The 12,500-nt window shown below is 33.3% G+C and overlaps 1 protein-coding gene across 1 annotated transcript; it reads left to right on the top strand.

Annotated features, from left to right (window-relative positions):
- Positions 1–2,277: 2,277 nt before the first annotated feature.
- LOC137617596 (uncharacterized) lies at positions 2,278–12,046 on the top strand. Its single transcript, XM_068347603.1, has 4 exons — positions 2,278–2,287; positions 10,143–10,892; positions 11,010–11,482; positions 11,627–12,046. The coding sequence occupies exons 1-4, from the start codon at positions 2,278–2,280 to the stop codon at positions 12,044–12,046; spliced, it is 1,653 nt and encodes a 550-aa protein (XP_068203704.1).
- Positions 12,047–12,500: the final 454 nt, after the last annotated feature.

Genomic DNA, 12,500 nt, shown 5'->3' with positions numbered 1-12,500 from the left:
CAAAATTGCATTTTGGTAGCAATGGAGGTTTTGTTGCCTTTGGGCACAAGCGTTGACAAGTCCCTCACCTGAGAGGGTAGTTGTGTACGGTGTACTTACGAACGAACCTTTTTGTAACAAATGAAGAAACCCATATATACATATAAGTATTTATATATATATATATATATATATATATATATATATATATATATATATATATATATATATATATATATATATATATATATATGTTTGTGTGTGTGTGTATACACACACACACACACACATATATATATATATATATATATATATATATATATATATATATATATATATATATATATATATATATATATATATATATATATATATATATATATATATATATATATATATAAAATAAGTTTCTGTTCATCAAACGATCTTGTCATTGGAGGTACTTTTTCTCAACGCAAGAGCCTCCACAATTATATACATGGACTTCACCATATGGCAATTAAACAAACCAGATATATCACATTTCCATTAATAAAGAGAGAAAGAGAACTCTGTGACACGTAAGAAGTTGTAGATGTGCAGATATTGGTAGTGATCACCAGCTCCTCATTGCCACAACGAAGTGAAAACTGAAAGGACCACACAGAAAGATAAATAGAACACCTAGGTTTCATATAACTAAGCATTTAGAAGAAGAGCACGGAGAAACATTTACAATTGAATGCAGGAATCGATTTGCAGTCTTAGAGACATTAAAAAAAAAAGAACAAACAATTAACGAAGAATGTGGTGATATTAAGAACAAATATTAGTCAGTTGGTAGTGAAATCTTGGGGCACGCAGTTACAAGGAGATAGTCATGGATATCAAATGATAATTGGGATACTTTAAAAAGGAGATAAAGACAGAAATTGATTGTTGAAAGTTTCCGAGTAAATAATAAAAATTACAAGATAGAGCATGCTAAGTATTCCAGTATTGATAGTTAGGTCAAAAGAAAAGCCAGGAATGACTGGAGATAGTATTATCCCAGTAGCGCAAATGAAGCTGACTATGGTATGAATTCAGGAACTAGCTATGGTGTAAGAATTGCTCATAGAATTATTAAATCTCCACAAGGGCAAAGGAGAAGCATATACCCATAAAAAATAGAGAGGCCTCTGTTATAATAAAAGAAGATGAAGAAAGACAACGTTACATGGAACACATTAGTGAAGTTGTGAATAGGATATATGAAGGGAATAGTTTGAATGATATACCTGAAAATTATGAGGACCTTGATGTGTCCATGAATAAATTCAGTGTGTTTGAAGTCTACGCTATCCTAAAAAAACTGAAGAGATGGAGAGCCCAAGGATACGGTGGAAAAACTGCCAAAATGTTACTGGATGAAAATGAAGTGTCTCCCTGACTACTTACAAGATTATTTTGTAGAATGTTGCAAAAAAAGACAAAACCTGATGAATGGGAATTAACTGACTGATTTCAATAATTACAGAGGCATACCACTTACGTCAGTAGTGATGAAAAAATATAGTATGCTTATTCTATAAAGACTGGAGAGTCAGATTGATCGAAAGTAGTAGTTCCACTGACCAAATTTAAATTTTTAGACATGTACAGCAATGTGTTGAATATAGATATCCAATTCTGATGTCATTTGGGGACTATGAAAAAGACTTTGATTGTGTGCAGTGGCTGGTTTTGTGGAGAGTTATACGTTATTGTGGAATTCCTACGAAATATGTAAATTTGATTAAGTTTGTTCAAAGTTAACGTTTATGGAGTCTTATGATATGATTTTTCAGTGGACAGTGAAGTACTCCAAGGAATGTGTTGTCACCTATGTTGTTCATCCTCCTCGTGTTTTTTAATGCATAGAACAGTTGGGGATGGTGGAGAAGGATAGGACTCGATTGGTGACAGGAAATTTGTGGACCTAGAGTATGCTAATGACACTGTCGTTGTTAGTAAAACGTTGCAGGACTTGCAAAGCTTGCATACCAGAGGATGGGCACAAGATGAATAGTAGAAAGACAAAGATGATGGAAACGGAATATGCAATGGAAGATGGAATATCTTTGGAAGATGAAAGAAATAATGAGGTGGAATCATTTGAATATGTAGGAACTATAATCTCTAATACAGGGTCGTTAGAATTGGAGCCTAATGAAATATTGACAATAGCAAATTATACAATGGTTAGGTTAAATAAAATCCGGAAATCAAATCGCTTGAAAATACCTATGAAAATCCGGCTATATATCAGATTAGTGAGATCGCTTTTACTATATCGACATGAGTCGTGGTAAGACAATGAAACAATATCCTAGAGAATTTATAGATTTCAGAACAAATCCCTCAGAATGATATTGGGAGTCTTATCAAAAATTATGATAATTGTTAGACGAAATATCTTATAAATAATATGTTCAGCAACGTTTGTGTGGTGTGAATATTCGAGTAATGGAAATTATGAACCCATGTTCTAAACTTACTTCGCGTATAGGCCTTAACATTATCAAGGAACAGTATGAAAGGGGAAAGCAGATAAATGGATGCTCTTCTTCTTTTTCAAACCTTGGCAATGACAGCACCCTCACTACCCTCAACAACAATACCCGGCCAGATAACAGTGGTTATAATTTAGCGTTGCCAAGGTCAACTGCCTGATTAAGAACTATCCTGGGCTTCATCTTATATGATCATGGCATTATAAATACACACACCTATAGTAATGCCAGGTTTTGGTAAGTTTGCATTATTCATTATTGTTATTAAAAATATATGAATATTATGTAGTTAGAATACACTAATACATTGCTCTCTCTCTCTCTCTCTCTCTCTCTCTCTCTCTCTCTCTCTCTCTCTCTCTCTCTCTCTCTCTCTCGTTATTATTATTATTTTTATTATTATTATTATTATTATTATTATTATTATTATTATTATTATTATTATTATTATTATTAATTTTTTTCTATCAGTCTTTTCAACTGGGTGGTATTTATAGTGTAGGGTTCCGGGTTGCATCCTGCCCACTTAGGAGTCCATCACTTTTCTTATTACATGCGCCATTTCTAGGATCACAATTTTCTGCATGAATCCTGGAACTACTTCAGCCTCTAGTTTTTCTAGATTCCTTTTCAGGTATCTTGGGAGCGTGCTTAGTGCTCCTATGATTGTTGGTATAATTTCCACTGGCATATCCCATATCCTTCTTATTTCTATTTCCAGGTCTTGATATTTATTAACTTTTCCCTCTCTTTCTCCTCAACTCTGGAGTCCATGGTACTGCGAAATCAGCGAGTGATACTTTCTTCTTGATTTTGTCAATCAACGTCACATATGGTTTATTTGAGTATATCACCCTATCTGTTCTGATCCCATAGTCCCAGAGGAGCTTTGCCTGATCGTTTTCTATCACTCCCTCAGGTTGATTTTCGTACCACTTATTACTGCATCTTAGCTGATGTTTCTTGCACAGGCTCCAGTGGAGGGCTTTTGCCACTAAGTCTTGCCTCTTTTTGTACTAGCTCTGTGCAAGTGTCGTACATTTGCTTGCTATGTTGTTTATGGTTTCATTTTTCTTGTTGCGCTTCCTACATGTGGGAGAGATGTTATTACGTCTATCGTTCTTTGAACATATCTGGCACTTAGGGCCTGATCTTGTGCCACCGTTATGATTCCTTCAGTTTCTTTCTATAGCTCTCCCCTCAGTAGCCATTGTAACGTGTCATCACTGGCTAGTTCTTTAGTCTATCTTATGTATTTTCCGTGCATTAGTTTGTTGTGCCAGTCCTAAGTTCTGTTTGTCATTTTCCTATTATTATTATTATTATTATTATTATTATTATTATTATTATTATTATTATTATTATTATTATTATTATTATTATTATTATTATTATATTAATACGATATCATGTGTGTTATTAATTTTTGGTGTCACGCTTTCAAGAAAACGGAAATAATTTCACGGTATTCTCTTACCAATTCACATTAGACTTTGATTACTTAACCAAAGCACATCTTATATAGTTTTCCCAAAGCAGGTATTGGTCATTTTTTTAAACGAATATAAAAGTCAAATCTTATCACATTTTATTCAAACATGGATAGGTTAGGAACAAGATAATTAGTATTGAAAATATAATTTCGTGTAATTTACACGGATTCCATTAGTTATTATTATTATTATTATTATTATTATTATTATTATTATTATTATTATTATTATTATTATTATTGTTATTATTATTATTATTATTATTTCAATAATAATAATAATAATAATAATAATAATAATAATAATAATAATAATAATAATAATAATAATTGAGAAATCACCGTAAATGGATGATGGCAGTATTCCAATAGTGGACAAATCTCCATTACCTTGATAAACTATCAAAATGAAAGGTAAAATTATTATTATTTTAATAATAATGATAATAATAATAATAATAATAATAATCATAATAATAATAATAATAATAATAATAATAATAATAATAATAATAATTGAGAAATCACCGTAAATGGATGATAGCAGTATTCCAATAGTGGACAAATCTCCATTACCTTGATAAACTATCAAAACGAAGGGTAAAATGATTATTATTTTAATAATAATAATAATAATAATAATGATAATAATAATAATAATAATAATAATAATAATAATAATAATAATAATAATAATAATAATAATAATAATAATAATAATAATTGAGAAATCCCCGTAAATGGATGATAGCAGTATTCCAATAGTGGACAAATCTCCATTACCTTGATAAACTATCATAATAATAATAATAATAATAATAATAATAATAATAATAATAATAATAATAATAATAATTGAGAAATCACCGTAAATGGATGATAGCAGTATTCCAATAGTGGACAAATCTCCAATACCTTGATAAACTATCAAAATGAAAGGTAAAATTGCTTGCATATTCTTTGATATTTATGAATGTGAACAAATAACGATAATACCTATATATATATATATATATATATATATATATATATATATATATATATATATATATATATATATATATATATATATATATATATATATATATATATATATATATATATATATATATATATATATATGTTGAAATCTATCTTGATTATTTGGTCTAGAAATGTACTGGTTCAATAAAAAAGGGAAAAAAAATGACAGATTCTCATTTATGAATATCCAATTAAGGAGTCGAACGTGCGGGTTATCTAACCTCTCAGACAAAGGAACTATCATATATATTCTAATTAGAGAATTTTGTGATAAAATATTCACCTTTATAGCCGTTACCGTTATGATACTAATGATCCAGAGATTATCTTATAAAAGATATCCAAATAAAAAAACACTGAATAAAAATTAACATAATTGGAGGAGGCAGGATGCTACATCTCTCTCTCTCTCTCTCTCTCTCTCTCTCTCTCTCTCTCTCTCTCTCTCTCTCTCTCTCATACTAATACCTATACAAAAACAAAAAAGAATAAATATACAATGTCCGTATTGAGCAATTTGATGGCTCTTAAACTACAAAAAACGTGTGCTTAATATATTTAATTATTTTGTAGAACGCTTTATTCTCAGTACTGCTATTATGAGCGAAAAAATAGTCTCTCCCTCTTCTCTCTTGGTTAAATTAACGGCCATCAGATAAAAAATTTTTTGTCACATCTAGACATTTTAGTTGGTATAAAACAATATATTATGTAAAATATCCACACAGAGAAGGATTTCACAGTCTGTTTTATGTAACAACATTTACAAAATTAGCGCCAGAAGCACCAATTACCAATATTACCTAATACCTAATACCTAATCACTACATAGGTAGATAATCCCGTTGACGCAGGAATGAAGGTCTATTATTATCGGAGGTGTTTATATGCTCGCCTTGTCTATGTTTCTCTCATAATATTTTCTTTTTTTCATAATAAGATCATTTTAAGGTGATAGTCACATATTCATAAGGTGGTTCATTAACTGACTACTACTACTACTACACACATGGCCACAACAATAAAATTTACATATACACACAACCCCACAACACACACACACACACACTCACACACACACACACACACACACACACATATATATATATATATATATATATATATATATATATATATATATATATATATATATATATATATATATATATATATATATATATATATACACACACACACACACACACATATATATATATATATATATATATATATATATATATATATATATATATATATGTATGTATGTATGTATATGTGTGTATGGTATATATATATATATATATATATATATATATATATATATATATATATATATATATATATATACATACATGTATATATAATTGTGTGTGTTTGTGTATGTGTCTGTGTGTTTCTGATCCATCTTAAGGAAAATTTCGCATAACATAGATGTAATTGTAGACATAAGGAATAATGGAAAGTTATTGTAAGCGTCGGAGTTGTTGTCCCCGAATCAAAAAGGCAAATATAGGTGATAGAAGTTTTCTACTCTCTTCCTTTGTGTGCAATTCGAACTCTTCTTTATTCCCTTCATCTATTTCTAATTATGTGGAAAGTTTTCAAATGAGAAGTTAGTAGATTCCTTCCATTATAGAGTTGTATTATGGAAGGAAATTCTTTATCTGTCTGCCAGTCTGCTTGTCTGCCGGTATGTCTTCCTGCCTATCAATTTCTCTTCCTCCCGTACGAGTAAATATTAATTGAGGTAAAGTTTCATATGTGAAATGCTGAAGACGGTCAGATAGTAATATCATAGAAAAGATTTAAATATCAAGCCAGAATAATCTCGGAGAAAAGGGCAAGAAAAAATAATCTACAGAATTTATAAGTCGATTACGAAAATTGGAAAATACCCAAAACAGAGTAAAAAAAGACAAATAGAACACGATAGTAGACAAAAACAATAAGTAAAAACAAACGACAACGATGATGAGATACAGTGAAATAAAAACAAAAGTTTTCTACTTCCATGAGTTCCCTATGCTCAGATGTACTCCAATATGTCTCAAGTTGAATTTAACGTAATTCATATGTATATGTAATTAATACTCCAAGATAAAAAAAGTTTAAATTAATCAGAATATGGAAAAGGAGACCCTGGTTCTACAAAAAGAAAAGTCCCATTTATTGGTTATTTCCTTTCTGATATTGAAAATTAATAAAGAAAGAAAAAATAGTAAAGTAATGAAGGCTACCAGGGCTTGGGTCTAAGTTTGAAATCCTATCATAGTCACTCAGCCTGTTTTTCAATTCAGGAAAGCGTTTCTTGGATCAGGATCGATGTCCTTTGTGTGCATTTGCAACCAAACATCCTATCAAGGATTTGTTTGCGTTTTAAGGTCGAATCTGGTATTCAGACAAGGTTTTGGTTTCCATCCCATCTCTCTCTCTCTCTCTCTCTCTCTCTCTCTCTCTCTCTCTCTCTCTCTCTCTCTCTCTCTCTCCTTGCTTATAAAAAATAGATGATAAAATGACCCAGGCATAAAAGGTAGATATAATAAAAGCGTACAACGTGGGATCTGGTTTCAAATATTTTTTGCTATCAACATTAGCAAGTCACAAGAAATACATTTTTTAACCAAACTCCTTTACTTTATTTTTATTGAACAACTTAATTCCGTATAATTTACTATGGATCGAGAATTTTACAACTTGAGCAGTTAGTAAGAATAAAAAATGAGAGAAAAATACTAGAATGTTTATTGATAGTATATATACACACAAAAACACACACGGACATATATATATATATATATATATATATATATATATATATATATATATATATATATATATATATATATATATATATTTATACATATACATAAATGCATATATATATATATATATATATATATATATATATATATATATATATATATATATATATATGCATTTATGTATATGTATATAAATACATATATATATATATATATATATATATATATATATATATATATATATATATATATATATATATATATATATATATATATATATATATATATATATATATATATATATATATATATATATATGTTAGTTAAGATAGTCAAAGAAGTGAAAATCAAGCGACCAAGGATTGGTGAGTAGTAAAATTGTTCTAGAAAAGAATGAAAGAGAATAACGCATTTTAGGAAAGAGGATAAACACTCTTGTTGTAAGAGAATGATCTGATGAGTATGGGTTAGCTAAATAACAAAGGTATTCCCAGCTGCATGATGAAATGGAAGCCAGTGAAGATTAGATGAACAGTAATATAACATAATTGCTACTTGACTCCTTACAAGACATAAGTGGAAAAGTTCCTAAACAATATCAAGGAAAACTACCAGAAAACAAAAACCTTATCAAAAATAGATTGGAAATAAAGGTGAAGTCCAAGAGATATGAAATATATCTCGTAGAACTATCCAAAACAATAAACTTAAACCAAAGAGAAGAAGCATCAAGCTAAGATAAAGAAGCCCTTGCAGAAGGCGCAAACAGATATTTGATTTAAAGGATGGAAATGGAAATATTATAAACAAAAGAGATGGAATGATAAAAATTTCAAAGGATTTCAACACTGTGCTATACAATAGTGATATATGAAATAACTCTGCCAATAGAAATAATGTAACACCTGACCTGGTACCAAAAGTAACAGTGGGGCAAGTAAAGAAAGCATTAAAAAACGTATAAACAGACAACACAGCAGGAAATGATGACCTAAAATTGATATAATGTGGGATGAAGTAGAATTTATAATAGTAAACCTCGCTGAATATTACACATAATGTTTGAAAGGATACTTTATACCTACAGCTTGGAAAAATTTATTATATGGATTCACATAAAGGGAGTCACAAGAGACATGATAAACTACTACCTAATAATTTTCAGTATTAATGAAAGCCCTTCAAAGACAAGATAAATATCTTATTAGAAGACTATGAGATATATGTCGAGGAAGTACACTAATCTTAAATCTACATAAAAATATTGTGCAAATTCTTATTGTGAAAGTAGATAGACAGGGAGACCCCATCTCTCCAAAATAATTCAGAGCATGCCAGGAAATTAAAGTGGGAAAATGTAGAAATTAGCATTAAAGGGTAATACCTTAACCCCTTAGGATTCACAGATGATATAGTTTTATTAAGAAAATCATGGGGAAACTGCAAAAGATGATATATGATGTGAATAAACAAACCGTAAATATAGGACTGGAAATCAACATAAATAAAACTAAGATAATATTCAATGAAAAGGCCGAGACATGAGGCATAACGGTTATGGGCGAACCTTCAAAGAATGTTAATGAATATACTTACTTAGTATGAAGATTAGATTTTTTACTATGGCATGAAATTTTTATACTTTTAAACGAATCAACTCTTGACTCCTTAATGTAAAAAGAAAATGTTTAATCTAGTTTTATGATGTAATTTCGCATTATCATCTTCCAAATTAGATTAGGAAAGATTATTGACTAATATGCTGGGGAATTATATAAAAGATGTGAGTAAAAAGAAACTTGTTTTGAGAATAAATGAAGTGATATATAATGCCAATAGGAATTTATGGTTTTCGTACATATTAGCATAAATCCAACGTTTACTTTCATTACAATGTATTCAATATCCAATGGAAAAGTATTAATGATATTTCAGGTGTTTGAAATGAGGTGTGGGAAAGGCATTTTATCCCCGAAAGTTTAAAAAAAAAATAATGAATATAAAAAGCCTTATAATTAGAAGACCAAATTCTGATTTGATTTTATTTTAATTTTTGAGCAGATATACCGGCAGGGACGATCGAAGTGATTTACCTCCATATGGAGTTTACAAAACAAATCACCCTGGCTGCGGATGCCTCCATGCCCAGGAAAGGCAGAAACCCGCAACACAATCATAAGGACACGTGGTACTACTGCCCGCGCGTAAAATAAATGAACAGATGAATAAGCGGGACAAGGAAGCTCTTCAAACGGCACAGGACTGATGGGCTACTCCTACTCATAGCCGGAGCAGTTTAAGTTGCCAACGAAGTAAAAAGGGAAAAATGGCTCCAATGGTCCAGCCAAATTTCACAACAAACATTTCTCAAAGCCATCTGGGCCTGGTTTAACAAAGTCTCAAGATCCAAAAGACACCAGACCAAGCCCACTCATCCTCAACCCTATCAAGAGGCCGTGAACATAGCTCAAACCTTTGCAAATCGCACGAATCAACAAACCTATGCCCAGCTACACAGGCCAGGCAGGAACAACTTTGGCCCAGAAGAAACGACCTATTCAAAAGCAGCCTGCAATGAACCGTCATGCACTGATGCGCTCTACACTTCGGCCGAACTTGATGCTGCCCTAGCTAAATGTAGAGACACGGCCCCTGGTGCCGATGGCATTACTTATTCTATGCTAAATCATCTTGGCGAACCTACCAAAAATAGCTACTTACACATAATTAACCTAACGCATGATCAGCACATAAGGCCCGAACCATGGAACAAACAGGACACCAACCCAATACCAAAGCCTAAAGAAATAAATGCCTATCGTCCCATTGCCTTACTCAGCTGCACTGGTAAGGTAGCTGAACGCATGGTCCTTCGGCGGCTTCAGTGGGTGGTGGGCCCCTTGCATGACAGGCTCTGTGCCTACACGAGAGGCATTGGAACACAAGAATGTCTAGCTGATGTCATGGCCACAGTCAACGGAAAAAGCGCACTAGTTGTTTTCCTTGATCTTGAGAAGGCCTATGAGTTAGCCAGCTCTGACGCCATTCCGACATCGCTAGTCATCAAAGGCGCCAGAGGCCACCTCCTTGCATGGACGCAGAAATATACCCAAAACAGGGAAGGTAGAGTTACTTTCCAGGGAGCCACGTCACCATACATACCACTCGAAAATGGCACTCCACAAGGAGGGATATAAAGCCCCATCTTATTCAATATACTCGTTGAAAATATATTGAAAGAAGACTACCCGGAGGGCATTCAAATCTTCATCTACACAGAAGATATCTGCGTTGTCTGCCCACACACAGTCATCATCAAACACCGTAAAATGCAAATCGCCATAGAAACCATTGCAGCAAGCTGCCAGGTCTTAGGACTGAAAATAAACCCGGACAAGACCAAAGCCATGGCTGTCAAGCACTCTCAACTCCCCCCTCCACTAAACCTACTAGGAACACCTATTGAATGGGTCAACAGCTTTACCTACTTAGGTGTTAACCTCAACTTCAGGCTATACCCCACCACCGAAATAATGCTCCTTAAGCACAAGGCCAACAGCCAACTGAATGCACTCCGACGCATCACGTCCCTAAACCAGGGTGCCACACATCACATTCTAAGACTCTTCTACATTCAGGCTGTATGCTCTTTGGTAGAATATGCAGCCCCTGTTCTCACTACCCTCAGCCCTACACAGGAGAAGACCATCAAAGTAATTCAAAATAATGCCATGAGGACCATCCTTGGTGCCCCCATTTGGACGAGGCTCTCACTGCTTCGAGCCGAAACCCATCTCCTGCCACTCACAGATAGGATAAACTCACGGAACAGCTCTATAATCTTCAAAACTTTCTAGACCAACCGGACCTGCCCACTCCATAACAAACTTCAAGGCCTAATCTCTCTTTCGGAAGATTTGGCCCCTCCTCACACCTATGCTGGCCATCTTATCACAGCCTTAAGGTCCACCGGCTCTCAGACAATGCTATCTATACTAAAAAAAGACACCTTCCACCCGTACTTTTCGGAAAAACCCCCCTGGATTCCTAGCCCAATCAAGTACAATTACACCACCCTCCTATTCTCCAAGGTGCTATGCCCCCCAGTACAGGCCTTTAGAGCGACCCTTGATTCGATCACCCTCACGCTCGCTGACAATGTGTATTATACTGACGGCTCTGTAGACAGGGAGGTTACTGCGGCAGCTGCAGCAGTCTCCTCCACACCTTTCTCGGCCTGCTGGAGGATCTCCAACAATTCCTCCAAACTGAACTAGTTGCCATACCCAAAGCCCTCAACCACTCACTCACCGGTCAAGGTAACACCACGATACATACTGACTCCAGAGGAGCCATGGCAGCAATACGGGATCAAAGATATCTGAGAAAACACACTCATCATCTCCTCCATCAGACAGATAGCCCACAGACATGCTCTCCAGAATCGACAGGTCACACTGAATTGGATCCCCAGTCATATAGGTATACTCGGTAATGAAGAAGCTGATCGATTAGCAAAGCAGGCCCTCCAAGTCACCACTATCAGCATAACCCTCAACCCATCGCATGAACAGTTCAAATCAGCAATGAATGCTTACTGTCAAACACAACTACATAGCTCCATCAGACAAGCCCTATTTGCCTCGTCAAAATCAGTGAAATGGTATATCAACACTACCACCAACCTGGCACCACATGATCTACCAAAGAACAGGACCCACAAACTAACAG

The sequence above is a fragment of the Palaemon carinicauda genome, chromosome 23 (genome assembly GCF_036898095.1).
Source record: "Palaemon carinicauda isolate YSFRI2023 chromosome 23, ASM3689809v2, whole genome shotgun sequence".
NCBI classification, from domain to species: domain Eukaryota; kingdom Metazoa; phylum Arthropoda; class Malacostraca; order Decapoda; family Palaemonidae; genus Palaemon; species Palaemon carinicauda.
Note: the sequence above shows the minus strand (reverse complement) of the source record. Positions and strands in the feature narration are given on the sequence as shown.

What these genes read in the sequence shown, in the direction of transcription:
- LOC137617596 (XM_068347603.1), top strand. An exon ending in ATATACCCAAAACAGGGAAG is followed by an intron (nt 10,893 to 11,009) that starts GTAGAGTTACTT and finishes ATATATTGAAAG; the next exon opens with AAGACTACCCGGAGGGCATT. An exon ending in CACAGGAGAAGACCATCAAA is followed by an intron (nt 11,483 to 11,626) that starts GTAATTCAAAAT and finishes AAAACTTTCTAG; the next exon opens with ACCAACCGGACCTGCCCACT.